The sequence below is a fragment of the Corvus cornix genome, chromosome 3, assembly GCF_000738735.6.
Source record: "Corvus cornix cornix isolate S_Up_H32 chromosome 3, ASM73873v5, whole genome shotgun sequence".
Classification (NCBI taxonomy): domain Eukaryota; kingdom Metazoa; phylum Chordata; class Aves; order Passeriformes; family Corvidae; genus Corvus; species Corvus cornix.
Window position 1 is genome coordinate 7,925,262 of NC_047056.1, and position 27,222 is coordinate 7,952,483.

Genomic DNA, 27,222 nt, shown 5'->3' on the forward strand with positions numbered 1-27,222 from the left:
CTGTTATCAGCATGCTCCTCTGCACCATGGAAAGGAGTACTTTGCAACCCATACATCTCCTAGGTATTCACATTTGGGAAAAAAAACCAACCATGATGCAGAAGTCCGGAAAACACATTGATTTCCCAAGTAGAACAACAACATCATCATCAACAATTTTCACCTGCTCATTTTTGAGATTCTGACTTTTGTAATTCCCAATACCAAAAATCAAGAACATTGATTTTTGCAGAACACAACTAAAATGTGATTTCAATTGATGATCTTTGATCCATGCCTTTAAGGAAACAGACAGATTACTAGAGGTTATCCTTGTCTCAAGGTAACACTAAAACAGGTTAATATGGACAAAATACACTGGTGGGCAAGGATGGTGACAAGAGGCAGAGTCCCAGAAAGACCTAAACAAGGCAGTAACATTAAGTAGAAGGCTCTCTCCTCTCAAAAACATTGTTTGAAGAAAGGCTCATGTCAGACATTAATTACAATGGAAAAGAATGTAGGAATGATCATGAAAAAGTACAATAACACCCCAAAAAGCTGTAGTGTGCAAGACCTTTGAAGGCTCAGATCTAAAAAGATCAAAACTGCATGTTGCACTTTGCAACAGAAGATCAGAACAAGTTATCAGAAGATGATAACTACCATTTGTCATATAATAAAGGGTTTGCTTTCTCTTCAGCTCTTCCCAGCACATTCTTATAAACCATTTGTAAAACAAGACTACAGAATGGAAGTAATTGAAAACTTACAAAGAATGTGAACAAGCCACCCAGACAAACTGTTATGAGATGATAGAAAAAGCTATCAAAAGAATCTGAGAAGGACTTTGAAAGAGTCTGTAAACTTTTTTCTTCTATTTCTTTTTCTGAGACTGGTTTCAAAAAACAACCAACAAAATGCTGCCAGAATTCTGTGTGAGTGAAAAAGCTGTGCTACATGCTCCAATGTCAGCATGACTTTGGAGAAAAGTGTCAGTATTGATAAAGAAAACGAAGTAGTAAAGAAGAAAAAAGATACAGGGTTTCCCATGCTGTCACTTGCATTTTTGCTTCTAAGGCTTGTTACACACTGCAGACATGAGGCTAAAGCTTATGATCCAAAATCTTGCCTCCATTTTGTCAAACATTAATGTTCTCCCTTAATATGGCATCCCCACACATTCCTTTTAAAACTGTTTTTGAAACTCAATCTCAAAAAGAAAAGTATTGTTTGTGATCGGGTATTTTCAGCCAGTTGGATAACCTCTTTTATGGATTTAACTGCACTAGACAGGTGGCATAAGGAAGTTTACCTATTTCCCACAAAATTCATTTTCAGGTCACAGTTCACTTTCCCTACCTGTTTCTTTCTCAAGTTGCACCAGGGGAATCTAGATTAGATATTAAGAAAGATTTCTTTGCTGAAAGGGTAGTCTGGCATTGGAACAGGCTGCCTAGGGAAATGGCGGAACCACCAGCCTTTGAAATGTTCAAATAATGCATGGATGTGGCCCTTGGGGACATGGTTTATTGGTGACACAGTAGCACTGGGTTAATGGCTGGACTTGATGACCTTAGAGGCCTTTTCCAACCTTAATTGATTACATTTTATGAAATTTTTGTTCCTAATCAACTTTGTTTTCATTGTACTAGGAAAAAAAGCTACATCTACAACCGCATGCTGGTCTGCCACCAATTATAACAAATCTCTTAAAATAATAAAACAACAATTTTAAAAAGTGGCAGAACCCAGTACATTAAAAATTCACTTTACAGCTTTGCCAAGAAAATATATACAGACTTCAAGCCTTTAACTGGACCAGGGCCTGTACAACTGCATAGATCTTAATTGCTCATGAAGCCTTTCCTGCAAAGGAACATCTATTTCCCATTATGAGGTTGAAAGCCAAAAAAATGTTGCTCTTTAGCTTATCAAACATATTTTTTTTCCAGAATCTAATGAAACACAGAGAAAATAAACCCAGGGGTGGACATAAGAAACTTGCTACATTAAAAATAATTTATTTTTTCCAATTTTGGGGCTTTTGTGAGCTGAGACCATATAAAATTTCAAGCTTTATCACAGTCTAATACAACCCTATTTCTCATTCCCACCTATACGAGCAAGGAGATTGCCAGGAGCCATTTATCAGCAGGGCTTTGAGGGCTGCTCAATCTTTTACCTATGAGCAGCAGCATATTCAGGGGAAAAGCACTTCTAGTTAAAGGAGCAGAGGGTCAAGACCAACAAGAAGGCTTTGCTCAAAGATTTTTTGCATTTTGATCATATTGTTATGCAGGAAAAAAAGCCAAGCACCACCCCCAGTGTGCTTTTTGGCCTTTTTTTGTGCAATCCTATTGATGAAAAACTGCTGTAGGCTCAGCAAGGATATGAGCCGAGTGGTTTGGTGACTTTTAAGGAGGCATGATTTCAGTTGCATGGGTGTGATGGCCCCATTATAGTAAAGTAATTAAACACACACTTTGCTTGAAATATATATAGGACTGATACTTAAGTTAGGTTTTACTTAAGGACATTTTTCAACTACTGAGGCATTTTGAAAAAAAAACCCACCCTGAAAATAACTTTCAAAATGTTGTTGGAAGTGTCAGTATGTTGAAAATAAAATTCATGGAGAATTTTAGAGCCTGAGAATATCTACAGAGATGTGCAATTGGAACATCTTGAAAATGGCTAGCAATCTCAACATGCATTTCAGCTTCTATTGAAAGCTTCTCCTGAAGTCTGGGTTTAAAGACTGTAGGTTATAAACAGCCATCGTATTTTTTATGATGCAATTATTCAAAGATGCCTCCTAGCTTAGCATGAGTTTGCCATCATTGATTAAACTGTGGATACCAGTGAAAGACAGATTAGGTGGGAAAAGCTGGTAGCCTGGGGTTGTGGTCCTAATCGCATGCTTACATTCAAAACTCTGTAGCTTTTAACTTGATGACATTTAAATAGAGTGATTAACAGACCTTTACTTTGTTACTTGCAATGTACACATTTAACACTGCAGGTCAGATAAACCAGATAAAACATAAATTAACACCTTATCGACAGGTTTACACCACCAGAGCATCTGGTCCTCCCTGAATAAATTTGTACTGTAGACAGGAATCCAGTATAAGTCCTCTTTTAAATTCAAGTGGGAAAACATTAATATTCAAATTTTTCACTTGACTTAACTATAGTTTTTCTTGAACAGGTTCTCCAAATCCAAAGTGACACAAAATACTTACCTCTAGGAGTCCTATTTGCTTTTGCCTTTCCACAACCAGCATTCACCATGTGGTGCGATGGAGATTTGCTTGGCGCACCAGTAGTTCTTCAGGAAAGACAACTGCAGGAAATGGGTTTATCTGTGCAGCAGATAAAGCAGTTTGCCATTTTTTGGCCTGCTAGAAGTGGCACACAGGAAATAATGTTCTACAGTTACGCAAAATCATTTTTCTAAAGACTCTGAGGCATTAATTCTTTATCATACTTCATTGCAATGAGGTAGGAAGGGGAACAGGCCAAGAAAGGAGGAGAAACAGAATAGTCACTGGCTTTGAAGTGGTATTTAGGGTCATTTATCATCCCAAATTTTTGCCTCTGAAGCACTCATATGGGCCTCAGAGCAAGACAGCCAAATGCACTTACCGATCTCCCATTAACCTGCCGCCAACACTAAACTCCAGTTACTCAGCTCACAATAGGAACCCAGCAAGCATCCAATTTCCACTTTCTGATTTGGGAAGCACAAGCAAAGCCAAATAGCAGAATGAAGAAGGAAGGGAAGACACAGACTTGTGGTCATGGGGAGGAAATGTGCACAGAGAGCCCTGGGAGAGCGTGGAGAGGTGTAATACAGGCACTAGGCAGAGCAAGGATCACGAGGCTGGGTCCCTGTTAGTGATCAAGCACAGGCAAAGTTAGTGCTCCAGTGCATGAGGGAGTCCAGGAACATCCAGGACCCAGAGAAAAAGAACAGTTTGATAATCAAAGAGGTTTGATAGGAATGCTTAGCTTCCCAATCAAAGGTATTGAGATACCTAAGTCAGCTAGAGTCAGATAGTGTCAGACTTATTCAAAGGCAATAAATCCTACCCTGCTGATAATAGGGCTTAAAAATCTTACCCAAACTTTTGTTTTCCCTGAAATGAATCAAAATAATAAAAATACTCTCAAAATTTCAATCATCCATTCTAATATTTTCTTTTTCTTTTTTGATTTTAATTAGAGATGCTTATTGTGGCAGACTATGCTTAGTAATGGAATCCAGTTATCTTTATACATCATCATAGAATCATAGAAGGGCCTGGTTTGGAAGGGACCTTAAAAGTCCTCTAGTTCCAATGCCCCTGCCACAGGCAGGGACACCTTCCACTAGATCAGGTTTCTCACAGCCCCATCCAGCCTGGCCTCAAACATCTCCAGTGAAGAGGCTGCCCACAGCTTCTCTGGACAACTTGTGCCTGTGCCTCACCACCCTTATAGTCAAGAATTTCTTCCTAATATCTAATAAAAACAGCTTAAGGCCATTCCCACTATTCCTGCATGCCCTTGTCCCTCTCCAGGCTTCCTGCTGGCTCCCTGTAGGTATGGGAAGGGGTTCTAGAAGGTCTTCCCAGGCCACCAGATTTGTCAGGCATGATTTGCCTTTAGTGAAGGCATACTAGCAGTCACCAATTACCGCATTATTTACCATAAGCCTTAGCACAGTTTCCAAAATGACCTGCTCCATAATCTTGCCAGGCACTGAGGCAAGACTGACTGGCCTGTAGTTCCCTGGGTCTTCTTCATTTCCCTTTTTAAAAATGAGGGTTATGTTTCCCCTTTTCAAGTCAGTGGGAACTTCACCAGAGTGCCATCACTTCTTAAATATGATGGATAGTGCCCTTAGCCACTTCCTTGGCCAGTTCCCCCAGGACCATGAATGTATCATATTAAATGTAAAACACTACTGTTCCTGTAATTTAGGTCATGAAATAAAAATGCCACCAGTGTTGTTACTTTAGGTTTTAATAATAATTTTCTATGACATTAAGTATTTTGATTACCACAACTTACCAGCAGTCAATGATGTCAACTCAGAAAAAAATGCTTCACACTCTGAACAAATGGCACACAAAACTTACTTTTCATTATGCATTTTAATAACTGGGAGTCATTCAATTCTGATTTTTATACAACCAATTATACATTAGCATGTATACATACTCAATTCCAGTCATAGTGTATACATATTTTTGGATCTGCAGCAATATAAAATGAGTTCTACTTGTATATACATGTGCAAGTCTGAATAAGTCCTGAGTCATTTTAAAGTACTATTATTTAAATCCTGCAAATTTTAACTGATGCAAATAAACATCAGATTTTACAACTATTGTGAAGAAGGTATTTAAAAAACAATATATAGCACTTTGCATCAGCTTTATGCATAGCTATGAGTTCTGTACAGTGCAGAGTTTCTATTTACAGTCTGAATGATTATGAAATCTGAAAAGATGCTGACCATGTTCTTCAGTAACTACTGCTTCCTTTGCTTCTTTATTAATGGTGGGTGATTTGTTCATTTGTTTGGTGTTCAAACAACCAAGCGTGGAAGACTTTGAGAGGCTTTAAATTATATTCTTCCTGCTGCATGTATTTTTGTAAGCATTCAGGTTACCCAGGCCCTTTAATTCTTCTGAGAAAAGCTATACAGTTATACAGTGAAATAGTTAAACTGTGTATCTGGAAGGGAAAGAAAATGAAACAACAGTGGAGTATGAGCATTACCTTAAACATGTTACTTCTATAAAGAAACAAAAGAGGAACTGTTCTTAAGGAACAGCTTGGACAGAAACCAAAAGGCTGCTTAGAAACCCTCTGTCAGCCTGACACAGTGCCATGGTAAACATGAGATGCTCTGCAACGGCCAGAACAAATTATCTGAGCAAATGGGAAGGAAGCACTGCTGCCAAGGAGGGGATCCAAGCTCATCACAAGAGTCAGAATCTTTGTACAGTATTTAACAGAACAACTTACACAAAAATGTCTGTATACCTCATGCCAGGAGAATGCAAGCACTAACTTGAGAGCTGGTGAAGGACACATGATAGTGTGGGGGTGTAGCTGTCTCTAATGGGTGCTGTTTGGATGCAACTTTCCAGGTATGGAGGAGACACTTTTTTTTCTTTTCCTTATTCCTCTCGCACAAAAGTGAAGGCATCACTCCAACCATACTCCTCCAGCATAAGGATCCTGGCATAAAACTTAGCTGGTCCCATGGCTGCTGTAGTCAAAAACACCTTTCCTGAAGAAGGGTGAGAATTCACAGATGGTGTATTTTGACAACGTTAGCCCCACTTTATCAATGTGCAGTGGAGATGATGGAGACTTCAGCATTGCAGAGAAAAAGCTCCTGAGGTATTTCTGTGGAATGAAACATAAAATGTCATAAGGTTTACTTTATCAAATTGACTACAATGACTTTGACAAATTAAATGAACAGCAAAAGCCCCAAAAAGATCTCCATGGGCTGTGAATAGTCCTTTCAATAACCCTCAGCATTTAAATCCATTTATAAAACAGTCTACTGAAATGTCTGTATTAGGCTCAGGAAAAGCAGAAAAGAAGTATTTTCCACTTCCTTCCTACATCCAGCTTAGCAACTCTTTTATTCTGTGGTTGTGTGGTGTGATGCTTCCTGGTTTATTCTGCAGTCATGTAATGCTTTCTGCTAATCATGACATGCTGGTACGGTTGTCTAGCATTACCAAACACTACAGCAGGTGCAAACCTCAAATCCATTCTGCAGGACATTCACTACATATGGACACAAAAGGACTTAAAAAATCTTTCCCTCATGAAGCTTCCACAATCCTTGCATTGAATGGGATTTGTTTTGATGAAGGCTATCTGCAGAAAGATTTGCATGAATTCGGTATTATGTCAGAACCTACCAGCATCTTTTCACTGAGCTGCCCTTAAAATTTCTTTCCCTTTTTTTTTTTAAAGTCTTACAAATGAGAAGCATGTGGCAGATGCTTCCCTTTCCTTCCCTTCCCTTCCCTTCCCTTCCCTTCCCTTCCCTTCCCTTCCCTTCCCTTCCCTTCCCTTCCCTTCCCTTCCCTTCCCTTCCCTTCCCTTCCCTTCCCTTCCCTTCCCTTCCCTTGTTAATATTCACCAACTACTGTGCAACTTGCAGTCACATTTGTACCTAGAGAAATTGGGGGATGTACATTAACACAGTTAGTTTTCACAAACCTGACAAAGCTTCCATCATATGTGGGTTCATTTATCATGACTTAGTAACTAAAAACTTTTGAGCAAACGCTCTAGGTAAAAGATTTGATCTGACAGATGCTAAAAATACATCCAGTGTCACCCAAACACCTGCAAGGGAAATCTCATCTGGAGCACAAACTCCTTTTCTGTACTACAGACTGATTACAGACAGATACCTTTCAAATCATTCACTAGTCTTGGATTACATGGGAAATATATCTGCAAGACAGAGAAGCACTTTCTCCTCTGAAGAACACAAGATTTAGTTATTTGAATGCAGTGGCTTTGGGGTCATGGAAGTGGTTTGTTCAGGAAACTGTCCTAATTATTCAGTCATTTCTGAAGAAGAATTCCTCCAAACTGTAACAACCTGCTATGTATTTAAGAAACCAGCTGTTTTAGTATCACAGAAAGAAGGAAAACAAACAAAGAGAGCAAACAAAAAAAAGCAGCTGCAACAAAAACTATTCTCTTGGCAGAAATGGTGAAATTTTCTATTTTATTCAGATCTGCCAAAAGTTGTATTAATGTTCATGAAAAAGTTCATTAAAAAAATGCCTTCAAGATGAACTCCAATAAACTAAGATGTAATTCAAAGTGAGAAACAGATGTCATTATCAACATTTTTCATAGTTAGTTCTCAAACAAGGATTCTTTACAAAAAGTCCCAAACCAGTAATGCCTGAAGGATGAATATGGTAGAAAATCAAATGTAGAACATGGCATTCTGTTACAGTTTTAGCACTGTGCTGAAAAACTACTGCAGTAACTCCAGTTTATGACTACCAAAGGCTCAAAGGTACCAAAATATCTCACTGGACACATCGTAAGACCTACTGCATTCACCTTGGTATGTATGGCCAGATAATTGACTGTCATGTCTTTTCTGTAAAGCCATTACTCATTGTTTTGGCATGATAGTTCTAATGGCAAAGTAAAAAATCTCTCTGCTCTAAGTATACACTAGGAACAGCAGGTACACTTCTTTTCCACATCTGTGCTCCAGAGCTGATGAGTGAATATCACAGTTTCTTTGAACATGAAAAAGATCCTTGGGAAAATGGCAACATGCAGACCCTACCAGATAGTAATGGAATTGATTTTGTATGACGGTTTCCTGCCATAAGGCTTGACATTATGTGCTCTTCAACAACCACCTCTGAACAAATCAGCCCTCTTATAAAACCCAGATCTGCATTTGCCTTGTTTGCAATGCTGATATGTTAATATAGCCCAGAGCTGCTGTGCCCTTGACACAAAGAAGCTGTTGCTTCTTTAAAGTACAGGCTGCTCTGCCCAAAGACGCTGGCTGGGATTGTTCCCTTGTAGTAAGGAAACAGTGACTAATGGCAGAAGTGCTCACATCACAAGCATCGATCAAAGAGCTGTGGCAGAGTACTACAGGAGAAGGTTGTTCTGTCCTGTTGGCTGCAATGGACAGTAAAGTGTAAGAAAGTGACAGGAGAAAACGAAGAGTGCTCCCTACTAATGAACGGAAAGATGCTTCCCAAATTCAGATGTGACAAGGAGAGGATGAGGGTCCCAGCAAGCTGGAAGAGGGGCAGGAGCACATCAACACCAAATGCCAGAAAGGACAAAAAGGTCCTTACAGATCCAGAAGGGATTCCGCATGCATTTCGTTGCAGCCCAGGAGGCCACTGCAAGCAGCTGGAGTAGGAGCAAGGCTGGATGAAAGGATCTCCTCTGCCAGCACTCAGTGGGCAGGAGGAAAGCTGTTTTCAAATCTTTTGTATTAAAATCCATTTCCAGCAGCAGATACAATTTTTCTCTATTTACAGAACTGTTTTGATGTGTCCTTGAAAAAAAATTTCTTAGCAGAGACTGGCAAGCTCAGGATACCTTCATAGGTCCAAATTTTATACAAATTAATGACATTATTTCCTACTGACAGCAACATTGGCCCTGGCATGCAAAGCACTGTGTTACAGCTACTAGGTTTGCATGATTATCTAGGAAAGAAAAAACTAGTTAACTGCCAAAATATTCCAACATGCTTGGTTTTATTACTCATTTTTGTTTGTTAAGACTCTGGCCATTTGTTCTGGATTATTTAGTCTGGTAAATCAGTGTTCTTCCAAATGCACTTTGGAGTTTCATTTCACTAATAGCATTTGACCTGCTATGCTGCTGGTTTGCTGGAAAATATCCTAATGATAAGTTTGTAAACGTCTCGGTGTGAGGGCACAGGACCCTGGCACTGTAACAGAGATGTAAAATGGGCAACTTACACATCAATCATGTTGGTTGTTCTAGCTAAACACACTCAGGAACACCAGTTTAGAGACTGGAAATACTCTTCACATGTACAAAACAAAGATAGAAAGCCAGGTTAAAAAAATAATCCAAAATAGGAAAAGCAGTGGTGTTTGCCTTCTCTGAAGGCAATACAACCTTCACACCCTGTAACTTAAAATTTATGACAGCTGTACCTGAAAGTTTTAACTTTGCAAATGAAACAAAACTGGAGGAAGTGGTATGAGGCCCAAAGGTTCTTCTTTCTTTACCTAGTCTGAGTTTTCCTTCTCTTTTAATTATGTGAATAGCAAAATGGAAACCATTTAAAATGCTTAAAAATGCTTAAAAATCATTTTAATAGGGTTCACCTTTTTAGCAGTAGGCCAGCATTCATCTCATGCTTAATTCATCAGCACAACAAAGTCATTCTAATGATTTTTGCACTACTTTGTGATGTGGGGACTTCATAATTTTATACATTTTAATGTAAAGCCATAACTTAATTTAAAGTTATTAAAGTTATTACAATCAAAAATCTTTTCTGAAATTTTAAAGTTTTCTTATCATCCTTTCAATTGTGGCATATTAAAGAGGAATTCAGTTCAGTGACATTGTTCTCCTAATCCATTACTAATAGTGATAGCCTCAGAGACCAATAGCAGAGCTTAGCAAGAACTGGATTTTTTCATTAAAATTTGGTGTGTTTAAAAACTCATCAACTCTGGTACTTTCAGAAACTGAAAACACTTTGAGCTTTTGCTTTCATACTGCTATTTCTAGCAATTTCCTCAAAAAAGTCAGTGCTTAAAATACTTAAGAAGTTATGTTTTAAAATCAGCATTAGAAATACCACCTGCTAATATATGCCAGAGCTGAAAGCACCAGAAAGCTTAATAAGATAAACCTTACAAGGCTTTGGGGACTTTTTGAGACAATAGCTTCTCTTCTTTGAGACAATACCACCTTTTCAACACCTACATGTTAATTTGACAGTCAAAAGCTTTACCACAAGATCACAAAAAGTCACTGGTGACAGAGGCGGGACTAATTAACTTGCTCATCTAACTTCTAACAGAGGCTCCTCTCTCCCTCTAATATAGATGCTAGTTCCTCTCAGCACCAATCACATAATTATTCCATTGACTAGTGTTAAGTGCTGCAGGCTTTAAATCAGATCTTGATTTGAATTATTCACACACCAAAGCATACACAGGTATCACAGCTCTTTTCTAGAGGATATGAATCCGATTACCAAAAAAACCCTCAAAACCAGACAGATTGAAGCATATTCCCTGACTCTAAAAAATCACATTATGTTGTAATTAAGTATTTGCAAAGTCAGATCTCCCCAAGAAAGACTGTACCCCAAAGCAAGCAGACAGGCACATGATTCACTTCCAATCTGTGATCACAAAAACAAGGATCTGTGTAAAAGACAAGGCATGTAAAAGGAGCCTGCTGGAATGCAGAAATGGGAAGGCGTGTCCTTCTGCATTTGTCTCCTAAAAAATTGTTGGGCACCTGTAAAGGAAAATCAACATTTGGAGATCCTTCTCCAGATTAACCAACTTTCTCTCTTTTGGACACTTCAATTGTTGAGTTGAAAAGAAAAAAATTACTTCCAAGGTGGTTTTTCAAAATATGAAATACTGCAGAAGTGCCAGCTATTGTCTCTAACTACATCCTACAGACAAAAATAAGGCTGGGCTGAAATGGCACTGACAAGTGGTGGTGTCCCACAGAGACTTCAGGTTGGCGAAAGGCCCTGCCTAAGGAGATGCTTTATATAGAATTTGACAAGAAAATATACAAGTTACCAAGAAAAATAGGATTCAAACTTCTCATTGGATTTGCTTCTTCCTTGTGGTTTTGTGGCTTTTTTTTTTTTTTTTTTTTTTTTTGCTTTTTTGAGGGGTTTTTACTGGCAAAAAAGAATTAAGACACTGTGCAGGGAGATAAGTTAGGATTGGAATGCAGAAGATGGGAACTCTTAGGAAAAGAGCTGCAAGCTAAGCCAGCTCTGCTTCATCCAGGACATGCACCACATCTCAATCACCACCCAGGACTGGATTATCTGGGTTAGGTATGGAAGACAAGGACAGCCATTAGCCACAGCATAGAAAATTCATTTAGAAACTGAGTCCCAAGGGAGCAAGTTTTCTCATGCAAAATATTCTGACACTAAATGCCAAAGCACATTCAAGTTGTCCAAACTGAAGTGTTTTGGAGGCAGTGATCCCAGCAGGCTTCTCCTACAGTCTGCAAGTATAGCTCTGCAGGTCACAGGTCAGTTCACCACAGTTAAGCTTCCCTCTTATGTCTTCCACTCAAACCATCTACCCTTCCCTCCGGGACTACCTAAGGCTAAACTGGGGTTGGAGGTTAGGATTCTTCCTTTTTTTTTTATTTCTCCCAGGGAATTTTTCTCCTATTTGTTGCTTAAGAGATGGGAACGATGATACTTAAGAGACAAAAGACGTGGCCAGGATGGGGAGGACGGGGGAAGGGGTGCAGTTGGCTGCAGTCTTTTAGCTGGGGGGCTTTCTCTTAGGAAGGGCAGAGATGCTTCGAGACTTGGCTGGGGGCCAAGGGCTGGGTTCAGCTCTTGCTTTCTCTCTCTGGGATTGGAGGAGAGACAGTTGTGGTCTTGGTGCTGGACTGCAGCTGCGGGGAGAATTTGCTGCTACTATGGAGTTTTGCCCTTTTACTGCTTCTCCTTACTGTGGGTGAGCCTCTCTTCACAAGAGCGGTCATTGAACTGAGACCTTTTCAATACCCAATCTCACTGGGAGGAACCTTCACTATGTGCTTGGGTGCCTCAGGAGAAACCCGGGACCCTGACCCCCTCCCCCCCTCCCCCTCTCCCCCTCTCCAGAGGGAGCATCTCCCGGCTGTTTGCAGGAGCCCGGCTGCCACTGCCCAGCCCCGCTGTTTTCTGCCTCTGCTTCGGGTTTGTTTTTTTTTTTTTTGCTACACTTTAACTCGACACCCCATGTCCGCCCGAACACCTGCTGCTCCTGCCACCCCTTCGGGGTTATTGCTACACTTCATTTGCCGCCCCAGCTCAGCTAACCTCTGCTGTTCCAGCTGGCCGAGGTTACTGCTACAGTCCAGCTCACCACCTGGAGTGGCACTGAGACCGGCTGCTCCCCGTGCGTTTTGCAAAGGGAGCCACCTCCCCTTTTCCCTGTCGCCTCAGTCGCCATTGTCATGTGGAGAGGAGGCTGAGCTCGCACCCCCTGCAGCTGCGGAGGAATCATTGCACCCGCCCTGCCCGGCTGGGAGCCACCAGCGCCGCTGCTGGCTGTGAGCGGAACTGCACCGAAGGGGAAACTCACAACTGAGAAGGCTGGTGCTGGATTTCTGGTTTTGTTTGTTGTTGCTGCTGTCATTGTTTGTTTGCCTTCTTATGTATACCTTACTATATACTATATACTATATTTTTTTTTCCTAGTAAAGAACTGTTACTTTTTTCCCATATCTTTGCCTGAAAGCCCCTTGATTTCAAAGTTAGAATAATTTGGAGAGAAGGGGTTCATATTCCCCATTCCAGGAAGGTTCCTGCCTTCCTTGGCAGACACCTGGCTTTTAAACCAAGACATTGGGCCAATAGGACTGAGTAATTGCTAGCTTAATGCTCTGATAGGTCTCCCCATAGTTTCAGATCCATTTCTGGATTTATTAAATTTGAGCAAGCAGGGAAAGAATTTGCAGATAGCAGGACTATAGAATATGCGGTACCACTGCTTTGGAGGACAGCAGTCCAAAAGGATGGGGGACTGTACCAGACTACAACTAATATCTTCACTTCCACCAATTCCAAATTTAGATCAATTCTCCTGATGCCATGAAGATTTTTTTGCCTTTTCTTTTATACCCGTTATATCTTTTTTACAACTTCTGTATTCTTAGTGCTTTTTCTCTACATTCTTGGACTTGTTTGTCAAGCTAAGAGACTAAACATTTTAGAAGCTTCGTAGCTAGGGATCAGTGTGCCCCAGACCCCAAGGTCCTCTCCAGAACACACTCTGTAAACCAAGACAGAACCATCCAGGGGGAAGGCTCCTTGGGGAGGGGGGCTCACTTGAGCCTCTCATTGGGGAATCTTTGATAGATATGCTAATTAGTAAAACCTATAATGTTATACACAACCTTTCGGAGGGGGTATTCGGCGGGGTGCATTTCAATGCACATGACCTCGACGTGTGCGCCTATGGATCCTTAAAATAAATACCAAGGTAAAATCCCTTTTGCCCTTCTAACCGTGTATGACTTGATTTTAAGACCAAGAAAAGGCATCACTCCACTCACCAGATATAACTTGCTCAGAAACATTTTGGTCTTTTGTGGCTGTTTTCTTTTTCTAATAAAGAAAACATGAAGCTTCAATTTTTTTCCCCAACACCTTGGCATATATTGCAAGATATTATAAAGCAGATTTGAGTAAAGTACATGAGCAGAACAGCATGTGATATTCAATATCCGAAGTGATATTTCAGGCCCCTCAGAAGTACCTAATGTCACCTGTGGATCTGAACACATTAATCTCCTGCACATATCCTTAGGTCATTTTGTGCAGTTGTGATTTCAGAGCAATGGGAAAAAAGACTTACTGCCTGGGAGACTACCTGGTGCCTAAAGTATCTTATTTCTGTAGAAAAACTTGGGAGAGAAAACTTCTATAATTATGACAGGAACACCTGGCCCATTATCTTTTGCTGAAAGACCAGAATGGCTGGGTTCTCCTCACAAAATACCCTGCAGAATTAGACACTGTCAAACCTGTGCAAAGCTTCCTTGAGTAGCAAAAGCTGACAACTGCCTCCAGAACATGTCTGTCCCTGGTGCCAGAGACCTTGCTCAAGCTGCGGACAATTTGTGTATACACTTTTTAGGAGAATAAAGACAGATCCACATGTTCGAAAATGGCAAGTCACCACTGCAATAGTCACATTGATGTCGGATGATTTTTTGCCTTTTTTCTTTTATATATTCTCTGCATTCTTTACACATGTATTTGTAGCTTTGTAGCCTATTACTGCATTTGTAGCTAGTTTTCCCAGTACTTTTCCCTGCCCTGATAGGCAGAAAGACAAAACATTTTCCAAAGCCCCTATCCTATCTTGGTTCTCCTTAGGAAACAAGGCCAAAAACAGCTCTTCAAGACATATTTTTCATAAACAAGTTCAGTTTCCATCTAAGGGGGGAGGACTTAGAAGGGGCTTGAACTGGGCAGGAATTGCATCACCATTTGTGCTCCTAATTGGTGATTTTTATCAAATTATGCTCATTTGCTAAACTTATAAAAACTGTATTCACCCCGTGGGGGTGGGCTTTTGTGGACATTTTCCGTATCTGCCCCTGGAGGCCTCCAATAAAGACCAGGCTTTACATTACCTCCTATACTTATCTCAAAAGTGTGTGTTGTTTCATTTATAGGTTCTTAAGGCATCAACATCATATTAAAAGGAGGGGAGTTATTTGCTTCAGGTTGGAAGGCATTAATTAGCCTCATAGCTGGATAAACACAAACCAGGAATCAAGGATTGGCTCATTTTAATCAAACCCTTCCTGCTCACTTTGATTAGTTCTAATCAGAAGTGACGCTTTTTACAGGTAATGCCTAGTAGTCAGCCAATAAATAAATAAATAAATAAATAGACTGAGAACAGCCCAATCAGTATTACCTTACCCTGTGTTTTTGGCATGTCTTACAAGTCTACATAAAACTCCAACACCCACACCAATTTTCATCTAAAACAAATTCTACGCTGCAAGTTTCCCTTAACAGAAATAATGCAAGTAGGCATATTATGCTAGGTCACTTTTTTTTTTAATTTACTAGCAAATATCTTTGCAATTTGACTATGACACAGTCAAACTCTTAACTTGTTGGACTGAAGCTGTTAGCTAAGAAGCTACACGGGAGGAGATGAGATTGAAAGCTCCTACCAAAAATGTAATGTAGCTCTGTCCTGGGATAATCTATAATGTTATTGTATTCCATATCTACCTGCAGCCCCCCCAAATTGTTACTGTATCTTTAAGACCCTACAAATGAGAACCCTGCATGTGGATGGGTTGTTATCATGAGTGTTTTTTAAATTGTCACTCTTAGGCGCCTTCCAGTTCTTTTGCCATGTGGTATTTACTTTGCAGGCTACCTGGTCTTTGTTCAGGCAAAGGCTTTCCTTCTCTTTTTGGGTTCACTTTTTGGGTTTTTTCCTCAGCTCAGAGAGTTAGCCATTTTGAGCTGCCTTGGGGCAAATTCCACCGGCACCCAAGTGTTGCCACTGAGCCCCACTCCAGTCCAAGCTGCTCCAACTTGTCAATGGTGCCTGGCCAAGGAGGACCACAAGTCGTCCCAGCCCAGATGCCTTGCCTTGCCTGCCCTGTCGTCTCTTGCTGCAAGGAATGTGAAGTCCCTCTGTGAGTTCTAGCCCTTGGTCTGGAGAATACCAATCTGACCTCCAGATGTCAGGGAGATAAGCAGAGTGAGGATGGGCATGGGAGCAAGACTGACACCACCTTTCCCTCTGTCATTCAAACCATGCGCTTGGGTGCAGAGCGCCATCTTGGGGAATGGGGGATGTCCCCAGCATTTTCGTGTTTCTCTCCATTCTGGGGGGCAGTCACGAGACATGGCAATTTTGTATATAGCAGTTATTTACCATTATTTTTTGTCTGTTGCTGTTCTGCTTGTTAGTAAACTGTTATTTCTTCACTTATCTAATAGTATCTCATTCCTTATGGGTGGGAAGGGATTGTTTGAACCCTTAAGGGGAGACAACTCTTTCCATAGTGTTGTGCTTTAAAATTGTCTCAAACCAAGACAAATTTGGTGCCCAACTTAATGGGGAAAAGAGAGAAAGTGAAAAAATAACATTCTTGTCCTGAAGACCTTGTATTGGGTACAAGACTCACTGGGCACCATGCTGCCCGCCTTAATAATGGCTTTCTGGCACTTAGGTATGTATACTTATCCATAGATACTGACAATTCTGCCCCAGGTATATATATATCTTTTTCACATCAGGGACACAAACCAGGATTGCTGTGTTGATATACTCTGTGACAATAACGCATGAAAAGATAACATCAGAGGCAATGAGAGTTATTATTTGGGATGTGTATTCTCTGCTCTTTTCCTGTCCTGATCTCAGCTGCCTCTTTTGGGAGTTTATTAATAACCGCACCCAGCCAGTTGCGGGAAAAGCAGGGGATAGTTTTTCCCAGCCTTTTATGTCCTTCTCTCCCTTCAGGTCTGGCATGAACATTTCGAGAATGTTCAGTAGCCTCTGGATGTTAAAGACACCACATTTTTGTTTTTAATTCTGTTATCTCTCCTCTATATGGCCTACAGCATGTTTAAAATCAGAGCTGAGATTTCCAGAGAGGTTGTCCAGAGATGCACCCCAGTAGTGGAAAATTCTGAGTGGTGTGGGATGTGGGAGGATGTAGGCCAAGCCCTGAAGGAATTCTCTGCCCTGATAGTTTGGAACTTTCCCCTGAAAAAATTCAGAATCCAGCTGAGGTGAAGTAATACCTGAAAAAAAATTGTGATGACAGATCTAAAGAGAAGAAGGTGCAAGGTGCTGGGCCCTAGTTAATGCTTATCACACACTGCTCGTACAGCAGCAGGTACAGCCAGAGAGGCAGGAGAACAAATCAGCAGACACCCTGGTCAGTCGGGCTGCAGTTAAACCAGAAGGGCAGCCTAGCTAATAGCAATTGCTGCTGTCCACAGACAGAAATCTAAAACCAAATCCATTTGCACGATGAATGACGACAGGGAGCCAGGACTCTCACAGCCAGCAGATGAATGAGAAATAATTACTGAGTCTTTGTCCTTAGAAAGTCTTCACAATCTGAGAAAAGATCTCACCTGACAGCCCAATGAGTCTATATTAAGTTGGTTGATCTGAGTCTGGGACACCACAGGCAATGGTAGAATTTTGGACAGCACTGAAGCAAGGCACTTGGGATTCCTGTCATATGATGTGAGTATTGATCAGGGAACCACAGGGAGACCTGAAGCTCTCAGCCTCTGAACGCTGCTTTTAACAAGTCTGAAGGACAGGTACCTTTGCCCAGAAGACCTCCAGCTGCAGCAAGGCCTTTGGAAGACCACAAGCAAGGAACCCAATGCTTGCAAGAACTGGTTGTGATGGAGATCCTTCTCTCATATGACAACCAAACCACTAAGAGTCCAGACCTGGTAAAAGGTACAACACTGATGTGGCTCAAACTCTCATGACTAGAGACACAAGCCTATGCCCTAGCACCACTGCGGTGGATTGAGGAGGACGAGACAATGGGCGCTCTGACAAGGAGGTTTCAAGTGTATGAAGACCCTGTACATGGCTCATCAGAAGCCCAAATGTCATCTGTGGAAAAAGACCTGATGGAACGTATGTGGAAACTGGAATACAAAATTGCAGAGACCCATCAGAAACTCAGCAAGGAGCTTAAGGAGGGCCTTCTCCAAGCCTTGTCAGTACAAACCAGAGCCCCTGTTATCAGAAGCAGACATCCCCCAGCTAGGGAGAGGGGGTACACCCCACAAGCTCACCTGTGGTTCTTTCTGTGTGAGTATGAGGAAAACATGAGAAGATGGGATGGAAAGTCCACTTCTGTCCTGGCAGCACGGGTGCATAAACTGAAGGAGGAAACTAGCAGAGGGAGTTCCACCAGAATGAATGTAGCTCCAGTTTCCCAAGACCAAGCTGCTAGGCGTAACAGAGCGGAGGATGATAGGTCTGAACCCCTTGAAGGGACCTCCAGAAGGTATGCCCAGGAAAGAAACAATAGTCAGGACTAAAAGATAGAGGCCAGAGAAAATCAGGTCTATTGGACTGTGTGGATCTGATGGCCTGGTACACCAGAACCACAAGAATACCAGGTTGACACTGACGCACTGTACTTCAATACCATCAGGACACGTGGGAGCAGAACCCATTTCTATTGCTGGGGTGACATGGCAGGAGTTGACTCTGTTGGCAGCTGAGGTGAGCTTAACTGGAAAAGAGTGGAAGAAACACCCTACTGTGACTGGTCCAGACTGTGTATTCTTGGCATGGATTTCCTCAGGAGTGGTTATTTCAAAGACCCAGAAGGATTCAGGTGGGCTTTTGGGATAGCTGCTGTGGAGGCAGAGGGAATTAGACAGTTGAACACTTTTCCTGGTGTCTCAGAGGACCCTTCTGCAGTAGGACTCCTGAGGGTGGAAGAAGAGCAGGAACCAATTGCCACCACTACAATACATCATAGGCAATACCACACCGAGATTCTGAGATTCCCATACATAAGATGATCCATGAACTGGAGAGCCAGGGAATGGTCAGTAGACTCATTCACCCTTTAAAAGCCCATATGGCCTGTGCATAAGTCTGATGAGGAATGGAGCCTAACATGGCCTAAATGAAGTTACACCAAAACTGAGTGCTGCCATGCCGGACACGCTTGAAATTCAGTATGAGCCAGAGTCCAAGGCAGCAAAGTGATGCCCCTATTGATACTGCCAATGCATTTTTCTCCATTCCTCTAGTAGCAGAGTGCAGGCCACCCTATGCAGTGAGTCAAGAGAGCTACTGAAGGACAAGATGGATCCAGTCAGATTGCAGAGCTGGAAGCCATCCAGCTGGCTTTGGACATCATTGAGCAAGAGAAGTGGCCAACGCTCTACCTCCACAATGACTTGTGGATGGTAGCAAACGCTCTGTGGGGGTAGCTGGAAAGGTGGAAAAAGGCCAACTGGCAGCATAGTAGAAAACCAATCTGGGTGGCAAGGCATCGCTACCCAGGTAGAGAAGCTGACAGTGCAAGTCCATCATGTGGATGCCCATGTGCCTAAGCGTCAAGACAAATGAGGAGCACCACAACAATGAACAGGTGGATTGGACTGCCAAAATGAAGGTGTCAGGTAAACCTGGACTGGCAACACAAGGGGTAGTTGTTCCTAGCTGGTGGGCCCATTAGGGAAGAGATGACATACCGATGGGCTCATGACTGAGGGGTGGACTTAACCACACATGCCATAGCTCAGGTTATCCATGGTTGTGTGTGATGCAATCAGGCCAAGAGGGTGAAGCCCCTGTGGTATGAGGGGCAGTGGTCCAAACGTAAGTATGGGGAGGCCTGGCAGACTGATTACATCACACTGCTGCAAACCTGCCAAGGCAAGCACTACGTACTCACAAGGGTAGAAACTACTACTGGATGGCTGGAGACATACTCCATGCCTCACACCGCTTTCAAGAACACCATCCTGGGCCTTGAGCAAGTACCAGGAGGCATGGTACCCCTACAAGAATTGAGTCAGACAACAGGACTCATTTCAAGAACAGCCTTATAAACACCTGGGCTAGGGAATATAGTATTGAATGGGGGTACCACATTCCTTATCATGCACCAGCTGCAGCTAAAGTTGAGCAGTGCAATGAACTTAAAAACAACATTGAAGGCAAGGGATGGCGGGACTATCAAGCAGTGGGATCTGCATTTAGCAGAGGCTACATGGTTAGTTAACAACAGAGATTCCACTAACTGAGCTGGCCCTGCCCAATCCAAACCCCTGTGTACAGCAGACACTAGGACTATAGCAGCAAAGACTATGAAGTCCCTGTTGTGCATATGAGAGGTATGTTAGGAAAGACCATTTGGATTAATTCTGCCTTGAGCAAAGGCAAACCCATCTGTGAGATTGTTTTTGCTCAAGGACCTGGTTACTCTTGGTGGGTTACGCAGAAGGATGGGAAAACACGTTGTGTACCTCAGGGGGATTCGACTTTGGGTGAGAACAGCCTGTAAGGTTGGAATGTACCATTGGTTGCTGAATGTCACTGCCACTGCATATTTTAATTACCAAGGACAATGAGAATGGACTTCTCCAGTCATATCAGTCATGGACGCAATGAACTCTGTCCATATCCTGGGGGATGGTCAGTGACCACTGAAATAATTGTATTTGTATATCGTTATATGTAGATATGTATAGATATATGTGTTTACAGTTGAAATGTATTAATTTGGGCATTAATGAGATGATATGGGATAAGGGCTGGAATGTCCTGGGGTAATCCATAATATTATTGTATTCCGTATCTGTCTGCACCCCCCAATATTGTTACTGTATCATAAGACCTACCAAAATGGGAACCTTGTGTGTGGAGGGGTTGTCATCGTGGGTGCTTTTAAAACTGTCACTCTCAGGCAGCTTCCAGTTTTTTTGCTACAGGGTATTCACTTTCTGGGCTATCTAGTCCTTGTTTAGGCAAAGGCTTTCCTTCCCTTTTTGGGTTCTCTTTTCATTTTTTTTCCCTCAGCTCAGAGAGTTAGCAGTTTTGAGCTGCCTAGGGGCAAATTCCACAAGCACCCACCATACAGCACTCCTTTGGGCATGTTTAGAGGTACCTAAATGACTTTGGAACTAAGCAGGTAAAAATCAAGCTTCTTTAAGCAGCTAAATTGCACTAAAAAATACCAGGACTTACAATTTTAGCCTCTTGGGAAAGTCTCTCTATGTTTTTCATGCACAGCGTAACGCAGATTCCTTGAATCAGAGTTAGTTTCCTCCAAAGCTGTACAGGTGAAGCAGATTTTACCTCTACATCTCCAGAAGTGCTTGAGTGCCACTAAAATTTAATTTTACCCAAGGTGGTACTTAAATTTACTCAAATTCATATACCTTTTTGCATTTTCTTAATGTGCAAGCATTCTGAGAGATGCCAGTTATGATTAAAGGTGAAACTGCTCTCTCAGGTTTTCAAAACCCAAACTATTCATTATAGGTATTTGGAGCATTTTTCTGTGCAAATCTAAAGGCATGAGCACACTATGCTGAATTACTATTATGCCACATCAATTGAATTAACTTCTGAAGTCAGTCTACATCCCAAATTACAATCTTACTCTGCCTAAAATTAATTTAAAATCCACAGGACTTAATATTTCTTACAATGTCTGCATGCTAAAAGCTTACATTTATTGGCTGTAGGCAGCTCCAATGAAAACTGAATTGTAGGCTGGCAGGGAAGCAAAAAAAAGGCAGCAAGGGCTATGATTTACAGGTGGTCTATCAGTGTGAGTCTTCTTTGGGAAGTGAATGGCCATACTGAAAAGGACCAAAACAGACCTGATTAATGAAGGAAACCAATCTTTTCTCCAGAGCACAAGTCAAAACAAGTCTTGTCAAAATTTATTCAGAAAGAACAACAGGATTGAATTTAGCACACATCCCTGGGCCAGTAGCGACAGTGTGCCATCTGCTGGAGTGGGCTTGGCAAACACCTACCAAACAACTTGACACGCATCACCCTCTGCTTCCTCTGGTGAAATCACATGCCAGAGGATGACTGATATGCTTGTTTTGGAAACAGGTAGCACCAAATTCAACCCAGTCTCCTTGGCTGAGCGCTCCTTTTATTCATCTGCCCACATCTGTATGTGCAGAGCCATTACTGGAGATTGCGATGAATGTACACAACTTCAAAACTTCATTTGTAGGAGGATGTTGGGAAATTTATTCCGTCCTGACAGCAAAACACATTAGGATGTGGCACTAAACTGGGGCTCAAACTATATGCTGTCACATTTTCTAAACTTACTAAATCATGATAAACATACCTCCTTATTTTCTGATACGCTGAAATATCTAAAAAGGAGAGAGAAAAATAAAAAGGCATCCAAATTGCAAATCCTATTTAATTCTTTGATTGTAATGGAGATAAACATTTGATCACAAAAGATCATTTTTTGAGGTAGGGACCTGAAGCTACACACCTAAAGAAAAAAACCACCAAAATTCTTCTAAAGGGGTACATATATTATGCCAAGTTACCTCTAGAAAACTCTGCAGAGCAAGAGCTTCAGACCTGATCTTGAATTCGGCCCAGAGTTTGAGCAAATGAGACCACACTTACCATTCCTTTTGCATCCAGTAGCCTGTCAAACCAGAGCTTAAAATTAACTCATCCAGAAAATAACCTCAGGCTTTTGTTCCTTCTAAATTAACATCTTTACCATGTGTTTCTATTACAAGAATAATATCTTGCATTGCTGTGGGCTAGCTGAAGCTCTACGGTATTTAATCAAAGTAACATTTTATTGGTATGGGATCAATGGCTGACCTATGCAAAGTTCTGCTTCTTTGTATCTAGTGACTGTAGCCAATAAGTAAAATAAATTTTATTTATTCATTTTTTGAAGCCAACAGGGTCCCACACAAGAAGCAGAACCACCCAAAAAAAGATTAAATGCTTTGCTGCTGAGAACTGCTGCAACTCCTCTTTGAGGGTTGATGCTTCAAAACCAGAAAAGCCATGTGCCTTGGGCTGCCCTAATGATGCGCTGACAGATGGGAACCTGATGTGAACTTGCTTTCAGATGGCTAACTGCAAAGTCTTACTGTCTGGCAGCAAGACTTCAGTGCTGTTGCTGAAAAGCAGTTATTTTTGTTCTAAAATTTTTCAGTGGTTACTAGAGGTTATGAAAGGCACCTGGTGCAGACTGACTATACCTAAGTTAGAAAATGATCTATGACATGGATTTCATATAACTGATATTCACAATATGGCCTAGCCACACACACTCTTCTCTTGTCTTCATGGATGCATCTATGCGCTTTCTTTCCCTGATCCCACTGCATCCTATTCCTCTAGTGGGAAATTAAAGCCATCACTCCAAGATATTGCATTCTGTTGTTCAGACTATGGTTATGAAACAATCCTCTCTAGGATTATCAAACATTAAAACCAACACTTGCAGTGGTTTGCTTTTGCACCAGCAGTGCTACTGGTGTGCATTCATGCCTGTGAAAAAAGAGAAGATTTTCCTTTTATCTTCCAGTAAGTAACAAATATATTCTGAATGCGTTCTGAAGTCCATCTCACCTAGATTCTGCTAAGAACAGTATTTTACCACGACGCTGTCAGAGGCAATCATTCTTCAAGAGCCAGGCTGATGAGCAGCTGGATTTAAAGCTCCTTTTAGAAAGCTTTGTTGTTAAGGATGTTGTAAGCTCATGTCTGTGTCTAATAATTTCCTTTTAGTAATCACTTCGAACAAACATGTATATAGTAGCTTTGAAAGCTCTTTATGACTGGTGTCAGCCAGGAAAAAAATCAAACAGAAATGGTAACTCTAGCCCCACTTGATAGGATTTTTACAATAGAGACATCAATTTACCTATAACTAGCATAGGTTCTCTCAGTTATATAGGAATGGGGCAGTGAAACAAAGACTCATGGGGAGTATTTATGAAGTTCATACTGAATATTCAGGTGATGAATAAGCTAAAATCTCATTAAAACATTTCTGTTGTCATGACTTCAAGGAAAACCTCAAGGTCTCAGGCAGATTCAAACATTCTGTTTGCCCACATTTGATGACAAATATTTTGAGGGTTTTTTTCTTCTCAGACATTTCTACTGCTGGCTTCCACCAAGGTGTTAATTCAAAAATTAATAAGACACTTAAATAACAAGAATTAATCTAAGTTCAAGAAAAAGGTGCTATTTTCCTTATTTCACCTTTTCCTTAAGAACCAGATTCCTGGAATCATGTCAGCTGAATGTTACTTTTAAAGGGGAAAGACAGCATGGCTAAATTTAGAGCCTTATTAAAAAAAAATCCAAACCCTAGAAATCATCACCTCCAAAGGAACTAAAGTGAAAATAAAAACTAAAAAACAAACAAAAGATTTGACTTCTAAGTTAATCTAATTCTGGAAGGTTAATTTTGGCTGAAGGTAACAGCAATATTTCAGCCAGTTCAGTGTCTGCAAGACAGTTCTACAGATTGGACAGCAAAACTGAATTATGCAGCTCATTTATTTCTGCCTCTTGCATTAACACTTATCATTGAATCCTCATCAGCAGACATCAGGAAGTGAGGAGGTTAAGGACAATTATATTATTAATTTTAAATAAATTGAGTGTGTCTATCTTTTAAAGAGGTTCAAAGTACCAAGAAAAAAGAAAAGCAGAAGCAATGCCAAAAAGATGTATATGCTTCTACAGAACTCGACATAGGCTCACATTACCATAGTTACAGGTTGACTTTCATTCCCTGAGCTCTGTAAGTGGCAGCAAAAGATAACACATGACTCCTACTGACTGCTGAGCTTTATTTCTAGATCACAGGATATTCTGAGTTGGAAGGGACCCACAAGAACCAGTCCAGCTCTTAATGGAATGGCCCATCTGGAGATGGAACCCACAACCTTGGTGCTACCAGCACCACACTCTAACCAACTGTTGATCCCTAAAAACCCCATCAGGGATTTTGCTTGTTTCTCCCTTTGCTGTCTGCAAACCAACCTGAGGAAATGCAGCCCTGAGAACAGCGAAGAGGAAACAGGGAACAGAGACAAGGAGAACGACTGAGGCTGGGGAGAGTTTTTGTTTTCCTTTAAGCAACAACCTGTTTGGATTTTGTCAGCATAACAGTTGTTTTTTCCTAAACACACTGGTGACAGCAAGGGTAGGAAAGAAAGTCTAGTGGGTCCATGACTGCAAGGCTTCTGACCACAGAGTCAAGAAACACAGCTCAATCTGCTATGTCAGCTTAGACTCCTGCCCAGTTTGTCTTGGCTGCACAATGGGAAAACTGGGCTAAGAATAATCTTCATTACTACAACAAAGCAGAAGTCTAAGAGAAGAAAAAAAGAATAGTCAGGGGAATTGATATGATACAGAAATGCAGTATCCAAAGAAGCTGGGATTTCAGGAAAATTTCTTTTTAGTGTCATTAACAGACCTAGCAACTCACAAAGGAATAAAAGATACTTGAGTTAAAACGGGAGTAGATACATTCACTGACTCAAGTGCTTCCTTTACAAAGCTCTTGCTTAAAAAAATATGAAAAACTGAATATACATTATCTGAACTCACTAAAAAAAGGATCCTATGCTCTTACCTACTGATTTCTATTTGCAAGAAAGGATAGATACACACTAACTTCTGTTCATTAACTTTAATCAAAAGAATTCTTGGCTGTTTCATTTAAGGCAGATTTAATCAAGCAAGGTTGGCTCTGAAGTGAAATTACAGTATTTAAACTGCAGAACAATTAATGTAGAGTTTTGCCCTGATGAAAAACTAAATTAATAGATTGCAATAGGTTATTTTGGGTAGATAATTTTAAATAAAATTTAAATGTTTTCTCTTAAGATGTATAGGAAAAAACTTGCACATTATTTTCCTAAGCTCTATGGTAATGTCAAATACAGTTCAAAAGACTTGATATTATACCAACAAACACCAAAGCAAAAAAAAAGTGTTTACATTGCAATTACGTATCATGCTGGAGATCAAAGTTAAGTTCTCAGGTTCATCTCACAGAAAAGTAGTTCATATAATGTGCTTTCTTACAAACAAGGCATTGCAAAGTGTGGATACAAAAATGCTGTTAGCAAGGAATTTTCCTGCTGCTTTCTAAGCCCGTGGGATACTTTTCTCTCTCACAGAGAGATTAGCAGAAGTTCTATAAACTATGAACACCTGTGACCTTGTAGAACTATGTTTATGGTACAGTAGAAAAATATTTTGACAGTGGATGTTTAGGATTTTAGCCAATCCACCCAGGGGGTGGCTGATCCTTTGTCCAATTAGACTATGAAGAAAAAGTCTATAAAAGAGTTTGTAAAATAATTAAAGAAATCAATCTTGCTGCACAATTCCTGCCTGCTGGATTTCTCTCCTCCTCCCTACAGCTGCAGGATACAGTAATATTTGATACAGTAATAGTGAAGCTTTTGGTTAGTCAGCATTTGTACCAGCTAGGATAAATAAAAGAACTTAATGTTATACACAAACTTGGAACTTACTGGGATTTTAAAATCACAATCCTTATAATTTGGGGCTCTCTGGATTCTTTTACTCCAAGTAATTTCACCTTCATTATGATGAAATATGCCCACTTCTAAACCCAGGCTGACATAAGGTAACGCTTCATCTCAATCTTCAAACAAAGCAAACTGCAACAGCCAGCCCTCCTGATTATAGTTGTCTGGAAAGGTACCAAAAAGCCCACTGCTCTTCTCAGTACTTCTACTGTGGCAAGAATCCTAGAGATGACGTGTAGGAAAAACTAAATTCTTCCTAAAGTGTCTTGCAAAGGGTCAAATCTAATTAAGCACAAGGAAAACTGCAGTTGCTAAGAGATCACCTGTGGGAAGCACTGAACTAGCCAAACCTATTTCAATACAAATAGCTCAGGAAAAATGATATGGAGTTCCAGCCTATTCAAGATGCATGAATACCTAATGTAAAAAGTGGAAAAGCAAAGCAGTTTCTTTTTCACCACCACTGGGACAACCGCTCCACTAATAAGCTTACATTACAGAGTATTTGTTCAGAACACTTATTGGACTGGTATTTCAGGCTGTCATTTATTTTTAGTCAATAAAATTAGCTCAGATGTTGAATAAAAATATACATTTGTGTTGGTCTGGTAACTCTGCTTTGTCTTTTCTAAAAATCCTGTATTAGCCATTAGCTCTTGACTAATCAAGTGGAGCAACCAAAAAAGCTTTTATACCCTACTACAGCTATACCAACACATCATCTGTGAAGCTTGAAAGAGATTGCAAAGGGTTTTCAGCAAATCAAGATACAGGATCAGGTGTGAAAGTCAACTGAATACAAGCCATGTTTGTACTTGATACCAAGGTCTAACACTCTTACCTTCTACCTGACCAAATTCTCATGTGAGAAGCACGCT

General features: G+C 40.8%; 1 protein-coding gene across 7 annotated transcripts in view; it reads right to left on the reverse strand.

Moving 5' to 3' along the window:
* Positions 1-5,104: 5,104 nt before the first annotated feature.
* Positions 5,105-27,222, reverse strand: part of KIF16B (kinesin family member 16B) — a 167,316-nt gene continuing 145,198 nt past the window's right edge. For 6 of the 7 annotated variants that reach the window (XM_039570136.1, XM_039570132.1, XM_039570135.1 and 3 more), the window contains one exon: positions 5,105-6,390. In XM_039570136.1, the coding sequence (XP_039426070.1) occupies positions 6,232-6,390 (159 nt within the window). In that variant the 3' untranslated portion in view covers positions 5,105-6,231. Of the gene's footprint in view, positions 6,391-21,481; positions 21,614-27,222 lie in introns of all 7 variants that reach the window. The other variant, XR_005604361.1, reaches the window with a different exon arrangement.